The sequence below is a fragment of the Carassius auratus genome, chromosome 22, assembly GCF_003368295.1.
Source record: "Carassius auratus strain Wakin chromosome 22, ASM336829v1, whole genome shotgun sequence".
Taxonomy (NCBI): domain Eukaryota; kingdom Metazoa; phylum Chordata; class Actinopteri; order Cypriniformes; family Cyprinidae; genus Carassius; species Carassius auratus.
This window is the reverse complement of record NC_039264.1, coordinates 8,254,376-8,281,341: the sequence shown is the minus strand read 5'-3', so window position 1 is coordinate 8,281,341 and position 26,966 is coordinate 8,254,376. Positions and strand designations below refer to the sequence as shown.

General features: G+C 39.1%; 3 protein-coding genes across 4 annotated transcripts in view; 1 reads left to right on the top strand and 2 right to left on the bottom strand.

Annotated features, from left to right (window-relative positions):
- LOC113039579 (membrane-spanning 4-domains subfamily A member 4A-like) overlaps nucleotides 1–1,335 on the top strand; it is a 60,662-nt gene extending 59,327 nt beyond the window's left edge. For both annotated transcript variants that reach the window (XM_026197495.1, XM_026197497.1), the window contains one exon: nucleotides 662–1,335. In XM_026197495.1, the coding sequence (XP_026053280.1) occupies nucleotides 662–736 (75 nt within the window). In that variant the 3' untranslated portion in view covers nucleotides 737–1,335. The remainder of the gene's footprint in view (nucleotides 1–661) is intronic.
- Nucleotides 1,336–13,016: 11,681 nt separating this feature from the next.
- Nucleotides 13,017–17,410, bottom strand: LOC113040480 (complement C3-like). Its single transcript, XM_026198808.1, has 5 exons — nucleotides 17,406–17,410; nucleotides 17,324–17,337; nucleotides 16,024–16,104; nucleotides 15,855–15,938; nucleotides 13,017–13,210 (listed from the first exon to the last, which is right to left on the bottom strand). The coding sequence occupies exons 1-5, from the start codon at nucleotides 17,408–17,410 to the stop codon at nucleotides 13,017–13,019; spliced, it is 378 nt and encodes a 125-aa protein (XP_026054593.1).
- A 1,608-nt stretch (nucleotides 17,411–19,018) lies between these two features.
- LOC113040479 (complement C3-like) lies at nucleotides 19,019–24,754 on the bottom strand. The gene is made up of 5 exons (XM_026198806.1): nucleotides 24,703–24,754; nucleotides 20,959–21,162; nucleotides 20,465–20,540; nucleotides 20,135–20,289; nucleotides 19,019–19,179 (listed from the first exon to the last, which is right to left on the bottom strand). The coding sequence occupies exons 1-5, from the start codon at nucleotides 24,752–24,754 to the stop codon at nucleotides 19,019–19,021; spliced, it is 648 nt and encodes a 215-aa protein (XP_026054591.1).
- Between the last annotated feature and the right edge of the window lie 2,212 nt (nucleotides 24,755–26,966).

The window sequence follows — 26,966 nt, the reverse complement described above, 5'->3', positions numbered from 1 at the left end:
TTATGCCATCCCAAAGAAGCACAAAGTCACTTTTACGGACTTTTAAATTAAATGTTTCCTTCAGGTGGAATGACCTCCCCAACTCAATCTGGCCAGCTGAGTCCTTAGCCATCTTCAAGAATCGGATTAAAACACATCTCTTCCATCTTTATTTGACCCTCTAACTTTAACACTCACTATTCTAATTCTATTCTTTAAAAAATAAAATCTTCCTTTTTCTAATCTTTTTGTATTCTTTCTGTTTTATTTTTATTATACAGTTATAAAAAAACACTAGCTTGCTCTATTATTTTTCTATTCTATTGGTTTTCTTTTTATTTATTACATTATTTATAAGCCCTTGCTATGTGTACTGTGTTTATGTTAACTTAGACTTGTTATAGCACTTATATATCATTGCTCTTTTATTGTTTTTGATTGCTTCCATTGCCCTCATTTGTAAGTCACTTTAGATAAAAGTGTCTGCTAAATGAATAAATATAAATAATTTGAGTTTGAGTAAAATTCCATGAAAAGCATTCTTTGAATTTATGGTTGATTTGTCCATGTATTGGAAACATGTAAAGCACTCCGTAATGGGTGCAATAACAGTTACATATATGATCAGCTTATAGATTGTTTTTTTTTTAATTGATAATATTCGCTTTTTGTTTCCTTGCAGATCCCTGTGGCCAGCTGCGCTTCCGTTCATCATCATCTTGCAGATGTTCCTCCACCATACAATGAATTCAAATAAACATAAATAAGTGGACAGTGTTCCCTTATGAAACAAATATATGGGAATGCGTTGTATATTAAATAATGCTTTCCATATATGGTAAACCAGTGCTTATATTTTTCGATATATTGCAAACGCTGATTTGATGCATATAAAATAATACATGGAATTGTTTTATTGAAACACCTGATGCATTCATTCTGTATGTATTATTTCATAAATTGTAATATACTAGCACAATATATTATTTAGTATTTTTTCAGTATGCATAAAGCAGTTTATTAATGGCTAGTATACCACATATTTTCTTTTTTCAAGGGTTGTGGTCCTGCACTAGTGTGTGATGATTTTGTGTAACACACTTGTTTTTCCTCTGTCCATCTCTCAATATAAAATAACAATATAAACCGAGAGTATAGAAAATCATTCAAAATAATAGTCTCTTGACATAAAAACATAGGAAACATGTGGCACTTATAACACTTACAAAATATACAGTTTAAATGTTATGTACTGACTTCACATCAAGGAGAAACAAAATCCAGAATTGTATTCAATTTATACTCAAATGCTTGTTTACACTACATAGTAATAAAGCATTATGATCGTTATAACCACCTGCCTCTCTTTTCCTTCTGGGAAATGCTGTCTGCGATGAAATGAGTTTTCTTAAGTTTGGTAATAAGTATATTTATAATGGCTGCCTCAGTACTTTTTAAATTTCTTTGAAAAATAGCATCTGTTTAATGTCTTTTTTGAAATGAATCACTCTAGCTGACAGCATTATCATTGTAGACTACAGAATGTTTATACAATAATTTTAAGGGGTCATGACCTGCCTTTTTTATATTTTGTCCACTTATAATGATAAAGATTTTTACATAAAAAAAACAATTTCAAAATGACTAAATGTAATTATTTGGAAGTTACAGGCTATTTTCTGTCCTGTTTTCAACCCCCTCATCAGAACGCTATCTTGAATAGGTGAGGTGGATTGTTGACTCAAAAGTAAACTGCTATGATTGTCTAAAAGTTCTGTATGTTTGACAGTCTACGTCCTTCACATATGAACGCTGCTGTGATTTATGTTAAAACAAATGAGTAAATACTTAGTAAATACTAAACAATCTATAATAACAGACAAAGCAATAGTGAGAACATAATAAAAGCACAACATCGTGTGTTCCTGTGGGTCAAGTGGTAGAGCATTGCGTTATCAGTGCAAGATTGTGGGTTCGATTCCCAGGGAACACATGTTAGGTAAAAACTGGTAAACACATGTTTGGTAAAAACTGTTAGCCTGAATGCACTGTAAGACGCTTTTGATAAAAGCGTCTGCTAAATGCATAAATGTTAATGTATTACCGTATTTTTCGCACTATAAGGGGCACTTAAAAGCCTTTAATTTTCTCAAAAAACAACAGAGCGCCTTATAATCTGGAGCACCTTATAATCGGAGCACTTTATATGAATTTATCTGTCAAAATGTTTACAGTCCCTTTAGCACAGCTCCATCTAATGGATGCATAACGCAAACCCAGTCAAACATTTGACTGCAGTATCTTCTATTCTATCCATAAGGGCACTTGGGCCAGTGCCAAGGGGCACCAACCATTCAGAACAACTGGGGGGCACCACATGACACAAGCTTTAAAAAAAATTCGTAAATTGTTTTATTATTAACTTGAAATTCTTAAAAGACCATACATAACTCGTTTATGAACACTAACCTAATAATAATAAATTATAAATAAAGATTACATGACCACTATCAGTCCCCCTCTTCCGTCCCCAATCTGTCAGATTTGAGTTGGTCCACAAAAGGTACGCGGCGCAAATGTGTCATATTTTTAAGAGAAAATGAATCAAAATGGACAGACGTCAATTTAGAGATTTTGCAAAAAGAAAGTTAAAGAAAGACCAGGACGCTAGACGTTTAGCTACATTTCAAAATGTTCCAGGGATCGAAAGTTTTTTTTTAAACGAGTGAAGAATGAGCTCAGGACGACAATGACAGAGAAGCTATTGACTTCACTCTCGCTTGCTCTCCCTGTTTACCATTGAAGTTAAAGTTAAAACATTACCGTCTATAGCCACGAGAGGGCGCTCTATGCTGCTCAGTGCTCCTATAGTCTACCACTGAGCAGCATAGAGCGCCCTCTCACGGCTGTAGAAGGTAATGTTTTCTCTTGGTTCTTGGTTCTAAATAAATGCGACTTATAGTCCAGTATGACTTATGTTTTTTTTCCTCATCATGACGTATTTTTGGACTGATGCGACTTAAACTTAGGTGCGACTTATAGTCCGAAAAATACGGTAGTTGGACAAGTTAATAAATTATATTAGATTTGAGAAATCACCTTAATTATGTTATGGGGGTTATTTGAGGTATAGTGCCAAGGGGCACCACACTGTCTTAATACGGCCCTGATTCTATGCACCTTATAATCCGGTGCGCCCTATATATGAAAACAGTTCTAAAATAGGCAATTCATTGAAGGTGTGCCTTATAATCCGGTGCGCCTTATAGTGCGGAAAATACACAAAATACAAATTTCAGTCTTTCTGAAAATACAGCGCCAAATTGTGGCACAGCATCTTGTTGTCTTCGGAGCAAAATTTATTTGATGGTTTGACATATAAGAGGTTATTGTACTATAAAAACATCCTGTAATGTTTCAGAACTCAAATCTATCTTGTTAGTCTAAAACAAGCTACAGTCTGGATCCAGCTTATGTCTAAATCCAGTTAGTCTAAAAACAGCTTATGACAAAACTTATCTTTTATTCACTGTCAGCTAGAACCGCAACAACACATTGCATATACTCAGTCTCAGTCTGCATTCTCTGCCGGTAAGTGTCATGCTACTGACCCCTAGTGGCCACACTATCACTACAGATCTTCTTAGAAGCTTTAACTTTGCCAAAATCATAACACTAATACAACATAACATACTTTATGTTGTTGTTTTTCTGATGGATTTACTTCTAGAGCTAGAGTTTCTAATAAATTTGTAATTGGATCTTGTAATTATTAACTGAACTGTTCACTATTCTTCCTATTTTTGCCAATGGAAGAAACTGAAAAGGAAATGCTTCAATCAATTCAATTCAAATTTCAATTCAAGTTTATTTGTATAGCGCTCTTTACGATACAAATAACTGCAAAGCAGCTTTGCAGAAAATTAAGTTTCTACAGCATTTAGTAGTAGCTTATCAGTGGTGACTGTCAGTTTGTGTGCATGTGACAGGATTTTTCAGAAACATTTATACAAGACGTAGTCAACCAAACGATGAACACTATTAAGAGCAATCATTTTATAATGCAATCACACTTGTAGCAATAATTGTTAGTTCTGTTTGTTGATTCAGGGTAAGCATCATCTGAGGTCCTCTGAGGGTCAGCATCATCTCTTCTCAGGTGTTCTGGATCCAGACTGGAGCTTGTGTAAATCCTAGTTACAGCAGAAACAGAGAAAACAAATAGAGACATCAAAAGCTGAGACCGGAACGAATGTGGGTGGAACGGAAGTGATAAGGAGGGGCAGAAAATAGGGGAAGCTGGAGAGGTGCGCGCGACGTTCGAACGGAGAGTGCCAGAGAGGCAAAGAGTAAAGAAATAAAGGCATTTCTCGCAGTTCCTTTGTTTTTTCGGGAACAGCATTTGACGAGTATGGAGGTGAGCTGATAAGGGGCTGGACCGAGCTCGTGCTGCTGCGAGTCCTATCATGAGAGGACGTGATTGCTGTGGAACCGAGCTGTGTGTTTGTCCAATACGAGAAGGCGCTGCTAATTGCATTTGCTGAGATGTTGTTTGCCTCCGTCTGAAGATAACTGAGGTACTGTAAAATGAAGCTGATTTCTGAATGAGTGACTTGTGATGCTGTTGTTTTGAGAAAATTCTTCACATGCTGTTTTTGACACGTTACTGCTGCTGGGTGGACGTGGACGGCATTGCAGACTCCATGATGCTCTTTTGGCAGTACTGAATTTCCTGTTTGAGTGTTAAACCAGTAATCTGGGACTTAGCATTATGTTTAACTTTTCTCTAAAAGAGTTTTTATATTGATACTTGAATAGACTTTATGAACTGAGAACAGTGCTTGCTTTTGAACAAAACTACATCTGGGTTTTTTTTTTTTTTTTTTTTTGTGCATTGATGCAAGATTTTCCTGTTTACGAGAAGCATTCACATGGTCAGCGATTTTGATTTAGATTTTAGATTTTTCTCAGAAATTTACTTTCTTGTTTTTCCTTCTTAAAAGGAAAATACTTGATATTAACAGATGTCCATTGATTGACTGATTACCCTGCCATATAAGGATGCCCCAACATCAGCCCAGTTCTGTGGTGAGGTAAAAGACTGATATTGAGTTTATACCCGGGTATGTTGATTGTCATTTAAAAAATACTGTGAAGTGAGATGTAAAAATTTACTTAGAAATGTTTGTTTAACTGAACATCATCAGAGTTTTTTTATTTCTGATTGTTTTGTGGGATTCCAGCAGTAAACAAAGAGACTTTGAACACAAGTTTGATATAAGTAAAATCTGTTTCTGTTTTTCATACACTTTCATCGGTCAATTCACAAAGGAAGAGGTTGTGTTTTTTTATTTTCTGTTATTTTTGTTTATTTTGTGTTTACCAAACACTGTCTTGGAGTAGGTGCATTCCTCTTGTCTTGTGTGCTGATAGAGAGGAAGAGGGGTTAATCAACGCATTATACTCTGGGTAGCTATCGTGTACATGATTAAATTCCAGAGCCTCAATCCTCATCAGTCGCTGCTACTACAGAGAGAAGCATACTTATTAAGGCAGATAAAAACATACTTAAGTAAATAAGTAAAGGATTCAAATGTACTAGGGTTTGGAGACCTAGCTCTTGCAATTTCCCTAGTCCAAGATACATTGTAGCAGAAGTTAAACTCACCCCTACATTGTAGTGAAATGTTCCGCTACATTAATTTGGCGTCACGAACAGGATCATACTTGGCCTGATCTTTGCTTTTTGTAGTATTCTGTCCCAGGTCTGTGAGCAAGAAGAAAAATGGCGGAACTGGAGGAGCTGAAGAAGGAGTTTGCTGGTATGCAGAGGAGGTTAGTGGAACAAGCTGGAGCTCTGGATCATGCCGGAATGGAACAGCGGGAAGCTCTGTCATTGGCAAGGGCTGTAATGGAGCAGCAGGCATCCACTCGTGCACCCCCAGCAATATTGGTTTCATCGATGGCGTATTACTAGGCCTAATCTGTTTTGAAAGCTTAATACATTCATAATAATTCAAATTATATTACAAATATCAAGATACTGGTAACAAAAATAAACACGTAAATATAATACATAAATTTTTTCGAGCTCAGGTAAGTTTACAAAGATCATAGGGCACCCTAACTAGCTCACTCCCTCTTCCAGCTCGTCAGTTTCCTCTGCATTGGATTATGGGAAATTGTGCTTCAGTGAGTGCATATTGTTTGTACACTTGAAATCAGAGAGGATTGTGAGTAAAAAGTAGTGAAGGGATGTAGGGAATGAATGTAGGGAAATCAGAATTTGGACAGTACACCGGAAATAGTGCACTATATAGGGGATAGGGAGCGGTTTTGGACACAGCTGTAATGATACAACATAGAAAAAGTAGTCAAAACACATCTAACAGAACACAAATGGTTAATTTTGTTCCAAAATAAAGTTGCCTATTTTTTTAATAACAAAAAATGTCAATATGCATATTCTTTAAACAGAAGATCCAATATTTATAATGAACTGGCACCTCAAAAAATGGTGCATACGAGCCTTAACTACAGCAAATGTCATTATGTCCTCCATACCCCAAGAACATATCAGTTATATTATGTATGTAACCATCAATCCTTGAAAGAGGGAAGAAGTTACGGCTATGATGTTAGGGGTCTCCCTAAGATATCTGCTAGAGAGGGGGCAACTTTTGAGTGGAGTGAGCTCACACTCCCAAGGGGCATGGCTCACCTTGTGATTTGCCTCCTACAAGGGCAGTGCTTGCAGGTTCACTACCTGGTCCCGAAAGGGAGCAGTGGGAAATTTTTGGTACATAATCAGGCTGGGGTCTCAGGGTACCATGAGAGTCAGCTGGCCCAAATTCAAGGCAAAAATCAGTGACTGAAAATGCCTGCAGGTTCACAATCCTCTTGATAGAAGTAAGCGCACCCAGGAGCACGGCCTTAAATGACAAAAGCTTGAGCTCAACTGCAGGGGTGTAGCCATCTTTTCAGAAGTGAGGGGGACAGAAATTATATATATATATAGTATTGTTCAAAATAATAGCAGTACAATGTGACTAACCAGAATAATCAAGGTTTTTAGTATATTTTTTATTGCTACGTGGCAAACAAGTTGCCAGTAGGTTCAGTAGATTCTCAGAAAACAAATGAGACCCAGCATTCATGATATGCACGCTCTTAAGGCTGTGCAATTGGACAATTAGTTGAAAGGGGTGTGTTCAAAAAAATAGCAGTGTCTACCTTTGACTGTACAAACTCAAAACTATTTTGTACAAACATTTTTTTTTTCTGGGATTTAGCAATCCTGTGAATCACTAAACTAATATTTAGTTGTATGACCACAGTTTTTTAAAACTGCTTGACATCTGTGTGGCATGGAGTCAACTAACTTGTGGCACCTCTCAGCTGTTATTCCACTCCATGATTCTTTAACAACATTCCACAATTCATTCACATTTCTTGGTTTTGCTTCAGAAACAGCATTTTTGATATCACCCCACAAGTTCTCAATTGGATTAAGGTCTGGAGATTGGGCTGGCCACTCCATAACATTAATTTTGTTGGTTTGGAACCAAGACTTTGCCCGTTTACTAGTGTGTTTTGGGTCATTGTCTTGTTGAAACAACCATTTCAAGGGCATGTCCTCTTCAGCATAGGGCAACATGACCTCTTCAAGTATTTTAACATATGCAAACTGATCCATGATCCCTGGTATGCGATAAATAGGCCCAACACCATAGTAGGAGAAACATGCCCATATCATGATGCTTGCACCTCCATGCTTCACTGTCTTCACTGTGTACTGTGGCTTGAATTCAGAGTTTGGGGGTCGTCTCACAAACTGCCTGTGGCCCTTGGACCCAAAAAGAACAATTTTACTCTCATCAGTCCACAAAATGTTCCTCCATTTCTCTTTAGGCCAGTTGATGTGTTCTTTGGCAAATTGTAACCTCTTCTGCACATGCCTTTTTTTTAACAGAGGGACTTTGCGGGGGATTCTTGAAACTAGATTAGCTTCACACAGACGTCTTCTAACTGTCACAGTACTTACAGGTAACTCCAGACTGTCTTTGATCATCCTGGAGGTGATCATTGGCTGAGCCTTTGCCATTCTGGTTATTCTTCTATCCATTTTGATGGTTGTCTTCCGTTTTCTTCCACGTCTCTCTGGTTTTGCTCTCCATTTTAAGGCATTGGAGATCATTTTAGCTGAACAGCCTATCATTTTTTGCACCTCTTTATAGGTTTTCCCCTCTCTAATCAACTTTTTAATCAAAGTACGCTGTTCTTCTGAACAATGTCTTGAACGACCCATTTTCCTCAGCTTTCAAATGCATGTTCAACAAGTGTTGGCTTCATCCTTAAATAGGGGCCACCTGATTCACACCCGTTTCTTCACAAAATTGATGACCTCAGTGATTGAATGCCACACTGCTATTTTTTTGAACACACCCCTTTCAACTAATTGCCCAATTGCACAGCCTTAAGAGCGTGCATATCATGAATGCTGGGTCTCATTTGTTTTCTGAGAATCTACTGAACCTACTGGTAACTTGTTTGCCACGTAACAATAAAGAAATATACGAAAAACCTTGATTATTCTGGTTAGTCACATTGTACTGCTATTATTTTGAACAATACTGTATAAAATTTTTTTTCAAATTTTGTCATTTTTTTAAAGAATTTAAAGCAGAAATTACCATATTGTATAGTGACATATTGCTGTAGTGTCTTAGTTCAAGCATGAATGAACATCAGAAAGTGTTTTCCCAACTGTGCAAAGATGTCACTACCCCATTTTCAAGTTCATCTCTATTGATTTTAATCGATTAACTCTGACTGGTTTGTTTATAAGACAAAATGGCAGATTCTGCATTATGATTGGTCAGATCGCCTGTCAATCAAACACCCAAAGGGGGCTCAATACTGAAAACTACATTTTAAAATAGGAATTCATGAACTACATGATTAAACACATCATAATTAATTGTGCATGAAGATGGAATTACACCAGCAAATTTTGGTGTTTACATTTCCTGTAATAAAGAAAATGTTGTTATACTACATTTATACATTACATCAATAACTGAGAAGGCTATTATGGAGGTAACTGATGACGATGTATCTTTCCCGGTGTTCTCGAGTTTGGCTTTCCTCTCTCGTAGGCCAGTATTCAACCCAGGTCTTCTCTCCAAAAACATACTGCAGACTAAAACAACAGACACATTACATTTACATTTACATTTAATCATTTAGCAGACGCTTTTATCCAAAGCGACTTACAAATGAGAACAATAGAAGCAGTCAGGTCAACAAGAGAACAACAACAGTATACAAGTGCCATGACAAGTCGCAGTTAGTCTAGTAAAGAACGCATAGCCAGGTATATTTAATTTTTTTTTTTTTTATTATTAAATGAAAAAGACAAGAAAAGGAAAAGTACTGGTGTTAGTAGGTTAAGTGCAGGCGAAAAAGATGAGTCTTTAGATGTTTCTTGAAAATGAGTAAAGACTCAGCTGTATGAATTAAGATTGGGAGATCATTCCACCAGCAGGGCACAGTCCAGGAAAAGGTCCGTGAGAGTAATTTTGAATTTCTTTGGGATGGCACCACAAGGCGTTGTTCACTTGCAGAGCGCAAACTTCTGGAGGGCACATAGGATTTAACCAGTGAGTTTAGGTAAGTTGGTGCCGTGCCGTGCCAGTGGTCGTCTTGTAGGCAAGCATCAGTACCTTGAATTTGATGCGAGCGGCTACTGGTAGCCAGTGTAACCTGATGAGGAGGGGAGTAACATAAGCTTTTTTTGGCTCATTGAAGACAACCCTCGCTGCTGCATTCTGGATCATTTGCAGAGGCTTGACAGTACATGCAGGAAGAGCCAGGGGAGCATTACAATAATCCAGTCTGGAGAGAACAAGAGCTTGGACAAGAAGTTGGGTTGCTTGCTCTGACAGGAAGGGTCTAATCTTCCTAATGTTGTATAAGGCAAACCTGCAGGACCGGGTCGTTGTAGCAATGTGGTCAGTGAAGCTTAATTGATGATCCATCACAACTCCTAGGTTTCTGGCTGTCCTCGAAGGAGTTATGGTTGACGAGCCCAGCTGTATAGAGAAGTTGTGATGAATCAATGGGTTAGCTGGAATCACCAGTAGTTCAGTCTTTGTAAGGTTAAGCTGAAGGTGATGGTCATTCATCCAGCTAGAAATGTCACTCAGACAGGCTGAAATGCGAGCAGCTACCGTCAGGTCATCAGGCTGGAATGAGAAGTAGAGTTGGGTGTCATCAGCATAGCAGTGATAAGAAAAGCCATGCTTCTGAATGACAGATCCTAAAGATGTCATGTAGATGGACAAGAGAAGTGGTCCAAGTACTGAGCCTTAAGGAACCCCAGTAGCAAGGTGGTGTGACTTGGAAACATCACCCCTCCAAGAGACACTGAAGGATCTGTCAGAGAGGTAGGACTTAACCCACAGGAGAGCAGTTCCAGAGATTCCCATCTTTCTGAGGGTGGACAGGAGAATCTGGTGATTAACAGTGTCAAAAGCAGCAGACAGGTCCAGTAAGATGAGTACCGAGGATTTTGAAGCTGCTCTTGCTAGTCGCAGGGCTTCAGTAACCGTCTCAGTTGAGTGGCCACTTTTGAAGCCAGATTGGTTGCTGTCCAGGAGGTTGTTCTGTCCAAGGAACATAGAAAGCTGGTTGAACACAGCCCGCTCAAGTGTCTTTGCAATGAATGGAAGAAGGAATACCGGTCTGTAGTTTTCAAGAAGCGCTGGATTTAGAGATGGTTTCTTGAGCAGTGGGCTTACCCGAGCCTGCTTGAATGCTAAGGGAAATGTTCCAGATTGAAGAGAGGAGTTGATAATGTGAGTAAGTGAAGGTATGACTGAAGAAGAGATCGCTTGAAGGAGGTGAGTGGGGATAGGATCAAGTGGACAAGTAGTAGGATGATTGGACAGGAGAATTTTGGAGACGTCCATCTCTGAGAGTGGGGAGAAGGAGGAGAAAGAGGGTGCGTCGGTCATTGTGAAGTTTTCCTAAGTCTGCGGTGTGGAGAATTGGTCACTGATGGATCTTGTCTTATTTGTGAAGAAAGCTGCAAAGTCGTCCGCTGTAAAGTCGATGGAGGAGGTGGAGGCGGCGGATTAAGAAGAGAAGAGAAAGTCTTGAAGAGTGTCCGAGCATCACTGCAGCTGTTAATTTTGTTGTGGTAGTAGGATGTTTTAGCTGTGAAGACATTTGCAGAGAAGGAAGAGAGGAGAGATTGATACACACTGAGGTCCGTAGAGTTTTTTTATTTCTGCCATTTCCTCTCTGCAGCCCTGAGTTTAGAGCGATGTTTACGGACAACCTCGGACAGCCAGGGGGCAGATGGGGCAGTGCGTACTGGTCTAGACAACAGTGGGCAAAAGTTGTCCAAGCAAGATGTTAAAGTGGAGCAAAGAGTGTCCGTAACACTGTTCGTGTCCAGAGCAGAAAACTGAGAGAATAGTGGAAGAGAGGATGAAACCACAGCAGATAGGCGAGATGGAGAGAGTGAGTGTAGGTTCTGTCAAAAGGTGACCTGCGTTGGAGTGTGTGCCACTTCAGGAGTAAGTGCTAGGTTAGCAGTAATGAGGAAGTGATCAGAGGTGTGCAGTGGAGCAACTGAAGAGGTGTCCACAGAGCAGCAGCGCGTGTAGATGAGGTCAAGTTGGTTGCCCGATTTGTGAGTCGCTGTAGTGGACATTAGCTTGAGATCAAATGAGGTGAGCAGAGTTTTGAAGTCAGGAGCCTGGGGTTTATCTAGGTGGATGTTGAAGTCACCAAGCAGTACCAGAGGAGTACCATCTTCAGGAAAGTTTGATAGCAGCACATCCAACTCCTCCAAGAAGTTTCCCAGTTGACCTGGAGGACGATAAATGGATTTTAACAGGGTGGGTTACAGTAATGGCATGTGATTCAAATGAACCACTACCTGTAGGTGATGACTGAAGATCAAATTTCCATTCTTTGGATATAAGGAGACCCGTACCTCCACCCCTCCCAGTGGTACGAGGAGTGTGGGAACAAGTGAAACTAGTAGAGAGGGCTGCAGGGGTGGCAGTATCTTCAGGTTTGATCCAAGTCTCTGTCAGTGCCATGAGGTTGAGACCGGAATGAGTAGCAATAGAAGAAATGAAGTCTGCTTTGTTAACTGCAGACTGGCAGTTCCAGAGACCAACTGGAATAGAGAGCATAGTAGTAGAGGTCAGAGGGACATGGCGTAGGTTTGTCAGACTGGCCTTCCTGCGTAGTACATAGTGTGCTCTCCGAGTGTTAGTAGTGATAGTAGAAATCTGAAAGCACATAGTGACTACATGTGTAAGATATATTTGAGAACAAACTATACAAAGAGTGGAAAAAAAAAGAAAAAAAAAGAGAGAAAAGCAATACTCAAATGCCCTGTCGGTGTCCTTGCTCGGTGGAGTTGCGCAGGTAGAGTCGATTGTCTTTACACTCGTCGGTCTTCACTCGAGGAGGGTTCACACGAGGGTTGCTGCGACCGCTGCCGCGGTGAAACCTAGTGCTTTGTATTAGCCTGATTACCTGTGATTGAAGTCAGCTGGCCATGCCTCACTATTTAGCAGATCGAAACCAGGCAGTCCCGCGATAGGCAAACGCAAAACCAAGCGCCACTTTCAGCACGTATTAAGCACGGTAAGACACACACAATTTAAACCAAAAAAAACTTTCCTAGCAATGATGATCACACACTAGTCTGATGAGAAAACAAGACAAAACACTCACAAGCTGCTGTCCTTCTATGTTGCTCGACTGTTTCTTCTGGCAGGAGTTGTAGGTGGAGGGAGTGAATGCAGACACAGACTATAGAAACTATATGAATCCATTTTGGTATAAATAATCATTAACATCACACTAACAGACACTGAGCTGATGATTTACTGAGTCATTTACAGAAATGACTCGTGCAAGAATTCTATGTGAATGTCACACTATATGAGAAAAATTATCTAGCTCTAGATAATATCACACAATTTTTTTATCTGATGGTTTGTTGCATCCTAAATTTTAATGAGTTGTGGGTCCTTCTGTGCAAGAGCAGAATCCTGTAGGTCAGGAAGTACTAAAAACTTCCCTTCTCCCACCTCTGGCAGGTCAACAGATCTGCCCATGATGAGGTACGACTTGCCTTCTACCAATCCTAAATGTTCTCTGCAACCGGGACGAGCGAGAAATCCAGGATCCTCTGCAGTACCTATGGGACCGAACAGGAGACAATTTCATCAAGATGTCCCAAGTGTCAGCGACATTTCAAGATAGTTGAAAAAAGATGCAATTCATTAAGTGAAAGTCATGATATTTGCCAAGTATGGTAACCCATATTCGGAATTGGTGCTCTGCGTTTAACCCATCCAAATGCACACACACAGCAGTGAGAGGTGAATACACACCTGGAGCAGCGAGCAGCTATAGATCCAGCGCCTGGGGAGCACCTGGGGGTTCAGTGCCTTACTCAAGGGCACTTCAGCCATAGGTATAGAGGGTGGAAGAGAGGGCTGTTCATTCACTCCCTCCACCTACAACTCCTGCCAGCACCGAGACTCGAACCAGCGACCTTTGGATAACTAGTCCTAGTCTCTAACCATTAAGCCACAGATGACCCTACACCCAAGTAATATTCCTAATACCTAATATACCTAATACCTTATGCCTAAGTAATTGTGCTATCAGGGCCGTTGTTCCACAAGGTGACAGCACTGGCCCGGACCATTGTTACAAATTAGAAAATGAAACTAAAGACGAACATCAGGAAAAAAATAGCAGAGACTGTAGCAAGAACAGACATCCACATTAAGAAGCGCTTGTGTGAGGGGGTTTTGACCATAGACTTTATTAAAACATGGACGTTGTGTCCGTGACGTTAACTATAGGCTTCCAAAGAGTGTTTTTGAAGCTTAAAGTGGGAGTAGCAGGCCATCGCCATCTTGGCAGCATATCAGTGCATCACTCCCATATAAACGAAAATGGGCAAAGAGGCGGGAGCTGGATGCTGAAGCCACGCCCACCTAGCTCGATTGTGGTACCGCACCGTTAATGAACCTGTCACTCAATGTGGCCACACCCTTAATTATGCAGAAATTTAAGGCTTAATATCATTTAAACGGAAGAGCAAAATTAGCTATATAGACCAAAAAAAAGATGTTTAACCTGGCTGTAAAAAACAAATATCTGCTGTAATGTTGGACATTTTAACATGGAGAGTCTATGGGACCATCTCACTTTTGGAGCCAGCCTCTAGCGGCCAGTCGACGAATTACAGTTTTAGTCACTTCCTTGTTGGCTTCACAAGAGAGAGTGGGAGGTTTCTGCTTGGTTATGACACAGCTTTAGTTTAAAGGAGCACAAGGACATTTTTATTGCTCATTACTTACATAGAAAAATAGAGCAGATGCTAGGCTTATATGAAGCTTTCTAGAGCACGTGTCAACACCTGCTTTCACGAATGCTATTAAAGACACAGGTCCCTATTTTAACGATCTTAAAGCAAAGTGTAAAGGGCACAGGAGCACTCAGGGCGTGTCCAAATCCACTTTTGCTATTTTAAACGGTTGGTGCTCCCTGGCGCATGGTCTAAACGGGTTGTACCTATTCTCTTAATGAGTTATGGGTGTTTTTATGGGCATAACGTACAATAAACCAATCAGAGTCTCATATTCCATAAACCTTTAAGAGCCAGTAGCACTCGTGCCATGATCAATATGCTATTTACACAATGAAATTTTGCAAGCGCAAAGACAGAATGCGTCTTCGAGATGAAACGGAGCTGCTCGTGTGCGAGCAAATAGATAGCCTAATTCTGATACATGCGATGACAAGCTATTATGACATGTAGGCATTTATATATATGTGCTAACATGCTCTATGCTAATGCTAACATGCTCTTTAAATAACATAGACTGTGCCATAGAGCAACTCAAACCTGGTCTATTTTCAGCTCCTTAAAATAGCAATGTGCCTGAACACACCTTTTTCGTAGACCAGCACGCCCATGGTCGCACAAATGAGCGCAAATGCGCTGGATGGGAAAGGGCGCTGGATGGGAAAATGCAAACGGCGCCGGACCGAAACTAGCAAACACACTTGCGCTGCACCTTGTGTGGCATTGTGCCGCGTGTATTATAGGAACCACAATATGTACGATTTTCAAAATAAAATATCTAAAAACAACTTGCACAACATTATATATTTCATGCAGTTATTTACTTACGTTATCCCAAAAGTTCCCAAGGATTAATAAATCCAGAGAAATTCCAATTTGAAATAATGGCTCTGTGCTGTTGGTTTCCGCGTTTAGAAATTATGGCAACTCGCGTGGACAAAAATGCCGTTGTACAGTTAAACTAAATCCATTATGGCTGTCACGAATAAAATTTATATGAAATTAAAAGTGTTGACTGCAGCATTAAACTTCTGATCTGCTTAATGTTGCACCATGATTATTTTTCTGCGTTTTTACAGGGCTGCATATTATAACCAATCACACACGATTCTGTTGAGTTTATGAAAGCAATGGCCATTTAGAAGAGTTCATATGAGTCATCACTGAAACAACTGAATTCTGCTCTTGCGCAAATTCTCTCAACATAAACAAGAAAGTACAGATGTAAGTACAGTTGAGGTCAAAAGTTTACATACACCTTGCAGAATCTGTAAAATCTTACTTAATTTACCAAAATAATGAGGGATCATACAAAATGCATGGTTTATTTTATTTAGTATTGATCTGAAGATATTTAACATAAAATACATTTACATATATATTCCACAAAAGAAAATAATAGTAAAATTAATAAGTGCCAGCTGTATACTGATGGACACAAATTAATAATAAAGTGTACCTTCTTTCAGCACCAGCTCCACCTTCATGTCATAGATGTCAGAGTGCTGTTTCAGATCCATCCCCACCACTGGGACTTTATAAACTGGCAAACAGTCATGTTATATTGGTGTTATATCAGAGCTGTGAGACTGGATCTCAATGTCTGAGGAAGGAGAATGTGTGTTTACCATAATCCACATCACCTTTACAGGCTCTATTCAAAAGATCCCATTCATCGACATGATTCTTCTTCTGGTAACTGCAGTTTTCTGTTTAATGGGATATTGCTTTTTTTTTCTTTCTTTACACACATTCATATGGAAGACGATTAGGGCAAAGCAATAATAATAAAAAAACCTCTCAAGATTAAAATCGTAAAATTTTGAGAAAAAAGTGAAATGTTGAGATTAAACTCATTTATTTTCAAGAAAAAAGTTGAGAATAAACACACTCGTGTCTTGCTCATTTGATCTCATTTGACGCCAATAATTAACGTCTTCAGTGGCGTGAGTTGGAGAGTAATGCATCGGGGAGTAGCGACTGATACAATCCACTGGGTTCAAATCCATCTTTTTCCAAATTTGCTTTTCTTCATCAAATATCACATCGTAATCAATTGCTTAACGAGTTTTTAATAATTGTTGTGTTAATAAGGTAGGTTTAGTGTTGCTACAGTTAATCCAATGTAAATATTATTTTGTGGATTGAAAAGTAGTAAAAATCCAAGTCTAACACTGTTACACTGTGTTTCTCCTCATTTCTGTTGTATCGGAGAGCTCATCTTCAAACTCAAAAGCTTCTCACAGTGCTGTTTAGTGGTTATCTGATTGAGAACGGCGAGTAAACACATTTGTTCTTGGTCCGTGTACGTTTTGATCATTTTATTTCCTATTTGGAACGATATAACAAGAAATGGAAAAATGGCTCGTCTATTCGTTTTTCCATTTAGTTTAACAAATGGAAAATAAGATTTTGGCTGGATTTCTAATTTTTCGTTTGAGGTTTACAAATCTGTTTGTGGCTTCAATATTTCATTCGCACTTGTGGGCGGGGCTGAAATGCTGCTTTCATCTGATTGGTAGAATCGCTCCGCCTTCATCTGGGTCTTTTCATTCTTTCAGGCAGAATAAAAGTCTTATAAAAGTGATGTCTGAAACCACCACTCACTGTTAATTATCATCATATTTGAATCAGATGTCGCTGGACACATAATTTGTACTGCTGTGACGTGCAAGTGACCTCTTTAAATTATTCATAAGTTATAATAGTATTGTATGAATATTGTCCCACTGATTAATATGTTGTGTTCTTATATTACTGATTCACCAGAAGAGGGCACTATGGGTTACTAGTTGGTACCTATTAAAGCTGAAGAAGAACAACTCAATGTGAGCAACCATGTGGCATGCAGGCTGTGTTTGTTGTTGGACTTTAATGCGAATAAATCTTTGATTATATAACTTCTAGAATCTGACTCTTCATGCTTACCTGGATTTGAAACACTACAAAATTGGGGATGAGGATTTTACCATTATGAATGAAAAATGGCTGCAGTTGCTTCATTTCCTACGCCATTTCTGCCATATCCTGGTGAGCCTTTGATACCCTTTGATGTTTGGCTAAAGATGTTCAGGAATTATTTTATTGGTCGTTAAAGCATCTGGAGATGAATGGCCACGAAAGAAAGCTCTACTTCTTCATTGTTTGGGCACAGAAGGTCAGAGATTATTTTATACTTTGCCAAATCAAGGAGAGATGATGAAGGAAGCTATTGAGGTTTTACAAGCATACTTTGTTCCTCGACGGAATGTTTTCTAAAAGCATGTCATTCGGCAATTACAAGCTCAAGTATCTGGTGAAATAGTCCTACAATATGTAACTATAGTGATATGAATACCAATCATTTTGTCACTTGAGGTGTTGTAGGATAGTTTGTCGCGTGAGATCCAAACAAAACATTGTCCTACAAAGTCAGCTTTATCTGATTTATTCATCACCGCTTGTACTGGTCATTTTAACTCACAGTTTTGCTGCACAATGCACTTATGATAACACTGAATGCTGCCACATAATCACCTCCAAACACAGTCAAAAAATGTTGTGCTTCCCTCTGATTACACACCTTGTCTCTCTTACTCTTTACCTACCTATATATTCATCCAGGCCCACACTCCACCCAGTGGTAAAAAACTGAATTACAATAGACCATAATGGCTCTTACAGTAACCTCACTACGGATTTAGCAGCCACATGTGACTTTGGATCAAATATTGATTAAATGTTACGTGATCAATAAGTAGAAAATGTGGCCAGCCATTGTATTAGAGAAAAACTGTTGTGTTGTAATGTAATGTTAATGGTCTTTTGTTACGACCCTATAGTTTTTGTGTTTTGGTTTGTGTGTGTGTCTGCCCAGGTTGCTGCTGATTGGTTCCTGCAGACTCATTGCTGTTGCCCTCTGATTGGTCTTCACCCCTTTAAAAGAGATGATAGCATTTCCTTTAGGGGGGGGGGGGCGGCCATTTTGTGAACCATGCTGTTTGTACGGTGCTTGTGTTGTTTTACCCCCATTTGTTGGATATTCCTCTGAGCTTGATGTTTCTTTGTAAATCTTATTTTGAATATTGTAAATAGTTTTGGGAAAGTAGGGAGTTAGATGCCACCTTTTGTTTTTGTAACGTTTGGGTCTCTGTTTTTGGATTAGGTAGTTAGGTTAAGAGAATTGTATTTTTATTTTTAATTTTGGATAGGTAATTTAGAGGGTTTAATATTTAGAACATTTTGTTTATTATTCAAATATTGGCACTGTCAGCTCCTGAAAGTGAACTCCCAAATAAAATTCAAAAGAAGTTTATGGTTCACGCTTGTTTTTTCCCATGTTACGCTCTACCCCTAGACGGGGCGTAACACTTTTCAGATAGGATAAGCGATATATTGGAGTTGGCTTACTTTACGAATAAAAACAATATTAGAGAAATCTTTCAGATAAAGATTTCAGAATGAGCTCTTTCTTACTGTAATACATATATGGAAGATCTCATCTGGAATATGAATCTGGTGGAGAGGTGGCAATATTTTTCATGATTTCATGAGCAATTCTCTAATATAACTCAGTGGTGTTGTCACATGTACAAATCTCAATTCTTTAGAAAACTTTGTCATGAGGGCCCATAAATGATCCAGTCAGAGAGCATGTGGCCAATGAAGCACCAAACCTGCACGTGGTGAAACTAATTCACTTACAGCAAATGATCCAGCACAGATCTCTCTGGCCTCTTGCATAGCAATCACAACAAAAGCTGTCAGAGAGGCATCAGCGTCTTTGCTTTGTATGTCACCCTGGAATAAAGCACAAATAAACAGAATATCACAAAAACAGTCTGTGTGTGTGTGTGTGTGTGTGTGTGTGTGAGAGAGAGAGAGACAGAGTGTGTGTGTGTGTGAGAGAGAAAGAGAGTGTGTGTTTAGGATTCTTACAAAGTCAAACTCAAGCAGATTAAAGGAACATGCACTTTACAACTGTGGTAAATTACATGGTTATATACTTCCTCACATTAAATCAGATGATATTGTGCTTTAAAGCATGTAATATTGCATAATTTAAATTATAAAATAATAAAAAAAGACATTTACAACACTGCATTTGTATTTTTTGGTCAAATTAGATGCTGCACAATTGTTTTTTTTGTTTTTTTTTATATCACTGAGAGCGTTGCGTGCGTTTGAGTTTGTTTACAGTCTATCAGATAAAACTATTTGTTCACACAGAGACACACAGAGCTTGCAGATTTGCCTGTAAGCGACAGCAAAGATACATATACACAGACAGCTCACTCATGTTATAAATGGGAGAAACTGCAACACAACATCTTCAGATTACATGCAGTGACCAAACTCAGTGTACGGAAAATGTGACTGAAGCTTAAAAAGTGGACTATCCAGTAAGATGAATTATTATGAAACCAATGCATTCGCAGTTTCAAGAACCCTATTCAAAATCATTTTCAAGTACTTTTCAAACCCTGAAAATACTATATTAAAATTCAAGCATTTTCAAGGATTTCTAGCACTCATGCGAACCATGTGTTACACATTCAGTAATCATTTGTTCATTAATGTAGAATAAAGTGCAGTGTGCTGGTCTGGTATATCATGTAAATAAGTCTTATTCCATATAGTCAGCATATTGTTATATTTAGTTTATTTGTGCTTTAGATAATGTCATGCTTTACTACTAGGAGTGGTAACCACAGTGAAATAAATCACTGGCTCACTTTCATTCCATCTTTCTTCCATCTTTCTCTCCCTGAATGACAGCTGAATCCTCTTTAAAGGAGCCGTCTTGTGTTTGTTTGTGAAGAATCAGCCACTTGAGGGCGCTGCAGAGCATATCTTCCTCTATAAAAGCAGAGTCATAGGCCATGCTGAAGACTTTGACCACATATGCTGTCAACCTTTAACAGACAAGCAGAAGAACAGAAATGAATTACATTTAAAACAGATATTTATTATTATTATTATTATTATTATTACTATATAAAAAAATTACATTTACGTAATGTAAAATGTAATACAGGGGAAAATAGGCATGAAACATAAAAACAAATAATATCATCAAAATGACTTTACCATGTGCTGCTCGGTCTGTTTGTCCATGCAGCGTAGGATCCATCTGATTTACGGTAACCCAGCTGCCGCTGATAACCTTTATACAAAAAGGATTTTAAAAAAAAAACAGAATATTTATGTGTTCATTATCTGCACATTTTTTTCTGCTTTTGGTCTGAACTTTTCAAGGGTGTATCTTTTGAGAGTACTTTACAATTTAATTCAAAATCATAGTCAGCTTCTTCATCAATATGTTTTATTTTCTTTATAATTATTTATTCTTTATTTATTTATACAGTGCTTTATACAATACAGAACGTTTTAAAGCAGCTTCACAGGAATAAGCAGCAAAAATAATATCATTTGATTCAATAATGCAAACAGAGATCAATAATATTGTCATTGTTCAGCTGAGGTCAGTTTAGAGATGATTTGGTTCCGTTCAATATCAATAATCAGTAATATTGTTGAATATTTAGTAATCAGGATTTATGTATCTATTGTGTCCTGCTGACCTGTGTTGATATAGTTAACAGCTTCATTGCGGCGCTCGATGCCAACCGTCTCCCACTGACTGGTGCTGTCCAGATAATGAGTGGCAATGACAGGTAGAGTCATATACATCATGTTCTGCTCTCCATTACCACTGGGCTGGACAATAAACCGCCCCATGAAGTCTCCACTGATGGCCTGATCGACTGTCTGAGCGATCTCTTTAGCTGGAGGAATGTAAGAGGAAACACGGATGGAGAAATTCAGTTTATTATATCTGTATGTAACACTCTCAACACTACACATGACTCGTATCTGTCACGACCGGTGATACAAGGATACACGGTGAGAGATCCAATTGCAGGTAAGTCTTTATTTAAGGAATAATCCAGAGAGAATAAACAGTCCAAGCAGGAGTCGATACCAGACAAAACCAAACCAAACAAGATGAAGGACATGAATTAACAAGGACTCCATAACACATACTGAGACAGACCGGGTTAAATACACAAGGAGAGACAAACGCTAATGGGAATTAGACCGAGTGTAATGATTAGTAACTAGTGACAGCTGGGTGCAAATTAAGCAGAGGACGTGAGGAATGTGATTAATAAAGTGACAGACACTGTGGGGAAGGAGGACACCTAGTGGATTCCCAGGGAATACAACCCAGACACTGTGACAATACCCCCCCCTCTACGGAGCGGCTCCTAGACACTCCACGACAGACATAAAACAGAGACCAGGAGGGAGGCGGACAGTTGGAGGCTCAGGGGGAGGGACGGAGGGCCAGGAAAGAAACATGGGAAACAGACACCTGAAGTGTAAACACAAAACAGGGAGACCAGGAGGGAGGTGGAGCAGAGGAGGATCAGGGGGAGGGACAGAGGGCCAGGCTAACAGAGGGGAACCGACAGGAAACACAACAGAAAACGAAAAACACAAAACATAAGTCCATGAAGGACATCACATGGCGCCCACCAGGGCAGAGCAGAAGACCACCACAACCGTTTCGTCAGTACGGAAGCCCCCCAGGGCAGAGCAGAAGACCACCACAACCGTGTGGACAGAGTGGAGCAGAAGACCACCACATCCTTGTGGTCGGACCAACGGGAGGACGAAACTCTGGTAATCCCATGGTGTTTATACTGGATTCCAGAAGATCAGTGCTGACTTGACACTGCTCATGAAGATTATTGGTGACTTGCAAATGTACATGAAGATCACTGGTGACTTTAATTTGTACATGAAGATCATTGGTGACTTGTATTTTCTCATGAAGATCAGTGGTGACTTGCCTTTGTTCGTGAAGATCAGTGGTGACTTGACTCAGTCCTTGAACATCACCGGTGACTTGACTCTGTCCTTGAAGATCACCGGTGACTTGACTCTGTCCTTGAAGATCACCGGTGACTTGACTCTGTCCTTGAAGATCACCGGTGACTAGACTTGACTCTGAAAGGTCAACGGTGACTAGACTTGACTCTGGAAAGTCCATGGTACCTAGCCCTGGCTCTGGAAGGTCATCGGTGACTAGCCCTGACTTTGGAAGGTCACCGGTGACTAGCCCTGACTCTGAAGGGTCCACGAACACCTGACTCGACTCTGGGGGGGTCAACAGGAACCTGACTCGACTCTGGGGGGTCAACAGGAACCTGACTCGACTCTGGGGGGTCAACAGGAACCTGACTCGACTCTGGAGGGTCCACTGGAACCTGACTCGACTCTGGAGGGTCCACTGGAACCTGACTCGACTCCCGAGGGTCAGCTGTGACTGTCATCCTGTGCAGCGGCGCTGGGCAAGCAGCCATCTTTTGCTGTGGTACTGGGCTGGCGGCCATCTTGGGTTGTGGCGCTAGACCGGTGGCCATTTTGGGCAGTGGCGCTGGACCGGCGGCCATCCTGGGCTGTGGCTCTGATCTGGCGGCCATCTTGTCTCGTGAGGCTGGGCTGGCGGCCATCTTATGCAACGGGGCTAGGCAGAGGACGTGAGGAATGTGATTAATAAAGTGACAGACACCGTGGGGAAGGAGGACACCTAGTGGATTCCCAGGGAATACAACCCAGACACTGTGACAGTATCTTAATACCTTAAAGCATAGAAAGAAATTGGAGCAGAAGACAGACCGGCTTATGTTAGTCTGGAAATGTTAGTCTGGATCATGGTTTCACAGATCACAGTGCATCTTGGGTTTTGGAACTCAAACAACATAAGTGAATAAAAGAATAGAAACTTGAAAGGAACAAGAGCATCATCAGTGCATTTTAACCAGTTGTTTCAAAGTAAAGATAAAGTTCTGTAATTACCTCTAGATGGTACAGGTGTTGTTATATTTTATTCAAAATATGATATATGGTTATAATAATAATAATAATAATAATAATCAATAGACTAATAAATTTGGTGTTTATTCAATATTGGATGTCTCCGTACAGCAAACAAAGTTAAAGATGATTTGAGCTGCTGCTCAGCATTCAAATACTTGGCTGGTGCTTGCTGTAGCAGTTGCGGTGCACTTTAGAAAGCATCTGAAATCAACAACTAATATAAATGCATGCTAGTAATGGGAAAACAAAGCTTTGCAAAATGATTCACTGTTTCAAAGCATTAAAAATTCAACTCACTTCTAATGCCTACTGGTCAAAACTGTGTAAATGTAAGAAAAGCTTATGTCGAAACAAGCATAAAACAGCTTTTACAAACCCATTGCAAGTGTTTTATTGAAAATATAATCTATCAAATGCAAATAAGTCATTATCTAATACCATTAAATATCAAGTGTCTGTATAATATGTGTTCTTTAATCAATTTTCAGGAGCTTGTTTTTGTCATGATTCTGCCTTCATGTCCTGACTTTCCTCTAGTCTTGAGGCAGGATCATGACAGACCCGTGTTTTGTGTACAAGCAATGGCCTTGTCTTTGGGCCATGTGCTTGTGTTGTCTCGTCCCCTTGCCCCGCCCCCTTGTTATCCAAGTTTTGTCGTGATTGCCTTACCTGTGCCACCTGTTGTGTCTTAATAAGTTCTCCTATTTATATCCCCTAGTGTGCTCTGTCTTTTGTCGGTTCATTGTTTCTATATATGTTTCTGCATGGTTCCTGTGATTGATAGCTTGTGAGATATTGTACCATTGTTACCCCTAGAAGAAGTCGTTGTGTTACTCGTGAGTGTTTTGTTTGTAGTTAGTGTTCTAGTGTTTAGAGTCGTTGTTTATCGTGTCAACCCAGTTGTGTTTAGTTATTTAGTCTCTGCCTTAGTCATTGTTTTCCCCCTCGTGGGTTTTGTTTTCCCCTTTTTGTCTTGAATAAACCCTCTGTGTAGTGATTCCTGTCAGCGTATGAGTTCCTCCCTTACCCTCCACATAACAGTTTTTTTTGTTCTATGGATGGCTCAGCTAAACAGGCCAATAACAATAAATAATATTACTTGTCACAGACTGACTGCGACATAGGACTTTTATTGTGAAGGGATTGAGTATGGGCATGTGCACACAACAAACATTTTCCACCATTACACATACAAACGAAATGCCGGCAAAAATATACCATCCTTATATAGTTGTATGTGTGTAGCGCTAATTTTGGTGTTGTGACATCCCAGTTTTCATCTCAAGTAGTTAGTTTTGTTTTTGTCTGTTAAATGTTATTTGTTTAAATGTTTAGTGTTCAGCACAAGAAAAAAAGACCAGAATACTTTACATAAGTGTTTATTTCATTGAATTTAATTATCAAGGTAAGTTCAATACATTTCAAACAGCTAGACATACCTTCTGTTGTACCCCTCACTTTGGCAAACTTGTCCACATGGGAAGTAGCCATATTTAAGCTAACATTTGCTCATGGCAGATTTCTCCATCCGGTTTTGACCTCATAGGGGAGGGAGAACACCATGTATGTAAGTGTTTCCTTGTAAGTCATATCTTTATTGTCTTTGAGCATTTTAAACTGTTATAGATATAGGTGATGTATGTTGTAAAGCCAAACTATAATGATGTTATTATGGTTTTATCTTATCACCTGATTGTAAATTATAGAATTCCCCCCCTTAACATGGTATGTTCCAAATATAGGAGGAGCCAAAGCTTTAAAAGGCAGCCATTTCAGGGGAGAGGGGGGTTGTATGGAGAGGCTGAATTACACCTGTATTTTTGGGCCTAGATATTGGCATAGCCAAATTTACATTTGTTTGAATATTGTAAATAACTTTTTTTTTTGTTTTGCTATTTTTTGCTTTGTTTTTGACTATTGCTACATTGCACACTCTGGAGAACTATTTTTGCACCCTGGGGATTAAAACCACTCTGAACTGTGCAATTTGTTCCCTATTGTCTTATTTACACCTGGCTGCCGGTACATCCTAACATTACTTAATCATACAAATACTTCATTAAAACATCCACAAATGTATAAAACTGAGCTAAGACCAGTTAAAAAACATAGATGCTGGTTCGCTGCTGGGGGGACAATCTCTGCACAATCAGACTTTGCTACAGCCTAGGGGCAGGGCAGAGTTCCGTTTCTCCCAAGACGGTAGGCAGAGATTATTATGCAAAGTGTTCCTAGTGACGTACATAGAGATGGGCAAAAGATTTGAAATCTATAACGACTCGTTTCAGCGATTCAGAGTCGACTCCTTACTTTAGAAGCCAATAACTTTATAAATCGTGTACTTTTTGGTTTAATTATTTGCACATTCTTTACACAGATGGACAGCTACATCATACACTGTAATACAGGTAATTTTTGATTTCCCATCTGTGTGGCTCTTTAAAAACTTGCTATCAAATGCGTCACTCTACTGGCCATATTCAGCATGTGCAGCTCAAAACAGAAATGTAGAACATTAACTGCTAACGTTTTAGACTAACGTTATAATGAGAGCTATTGTATGTTATTACACTATTGTAAAAAAAACAAAAAAACATTATTTACCCGTATAAATTATTAACCCGTTAATTACACATTTTTCCTGTGTTAACATCAGTAATTATGTTAGTCGAATGTCTGACTTGTTATCTGTTATTTTTGGACCAAAATGTATTTTCGATGCTTCAAAATATTCTAACGGACCCTCTGATGTCACATGGACTACTTTGATGATGTTTTTCTTACCTTTCTGGACATGGACAGTAGACCGTACACACAGCTTCAATGGAGGTACTGAGAGCTCTCGGACTAAATCTAAAATATCTTAAACTGTGTTCTGAAGATAAACGGAGGTCTTACTGGTTTGGAACGACATGAGGGTGAGTCATTAATAACATAATGTTCATTTTTGGATGAACTAAGACCTTTAAGTGTAATTAATAAAATAAACTTGAAGAATACTACATTTGGTAAGGGTTATAGCGATAGGGTTTGCATTAAAGACACAGTTGTATGATGTGTAAGTATGTTTCGAAGCTTGCTTACACTTCTACTACTATAAAAACTCCAAAATGTGTACTTTTTCCTCACCAAAAGAGTACATTAAGAGCACATTTACATCCACACCTTGATTTTCTTCCAAATAAAACACATTTCCATCGTAATATTATAAATACAGGCCTATAGTTCCTGAATTATGTGAAATGGATAATAAAAGTAGTTAAAAAAAATATATATATTTTGTGGTCACCAAGGTCTTTTTATGTTTATTAAACGATTATGTGATCTGTTGATTGTCCAGTGCCAAATAAACACAAAGATGGACAGGGAAAGGTGAAAGCCTTCAGGTGCCCAGTTTAGAAAAAAAAACTAAAAGAAGAGGAGAAAAGAGCAAAAGATAAAGGTATGAAAATATGTTCTCTCAGTATGATTATTACGATATACATATCATGAATGAAAGGCTAATGTTAATTGGTGGGTATAACTCTTTAGTTTGTTAGCCTTTTGCTATGATGCATGCTATGCTTATACAACAATAATTTGATTTTAACTCAACAAACATATCTCATTTCACCATAATAGTGTGCTTTGCAACAAAACTGTTACAAGTTCAGTTATTATTTATTTCCATCAGTTGGGTTAACGTTTGTGCAACTGTGCAATC

Excerpts from the sequence above, each read along its gene's own strand:
- LOC113040480 (XM_026198808.1), bottom strand. Across the intron at positions 15,939-16,023 it reads TAAAGGTGATGTGGATTATG|TTTATAAAGTCCCAGTGGTG; the intron begins GTAAACACACAT and ends ACTGTTTGCCAG. Across the intron at positions 13,211-15,854 it reads GGAGCTGGTGCTGAAAGAAG|GTACTGCAGAGGATCCTGGA; the intron begins GTACACTTTATT and ends TCGGTCCCATAG.
- LOC113040479 (XM_026198806.1), bottom strand. The coding sequence starts at position 24,754 with ATGGCTACTTCCCATGTGGACAAGTTTGCCAAAGTGAGGGGTACAACA. Across the intron at positions 21,163-24,702 it reads AGTGAGGGGTACAACAGAAG|CTAAAGAGATCGCTCAGACA; the intron begins GTATGTCTAGCT and ends ACATTCCTCCAG. Across the intron at positions 20,541-20,958 it reads TGTTAACTATATCAACACAG|GTTATCAGCGGCAGCTGGGT; the intron begins GTCAGCAGGACA and ends TTTTGTATAAAG.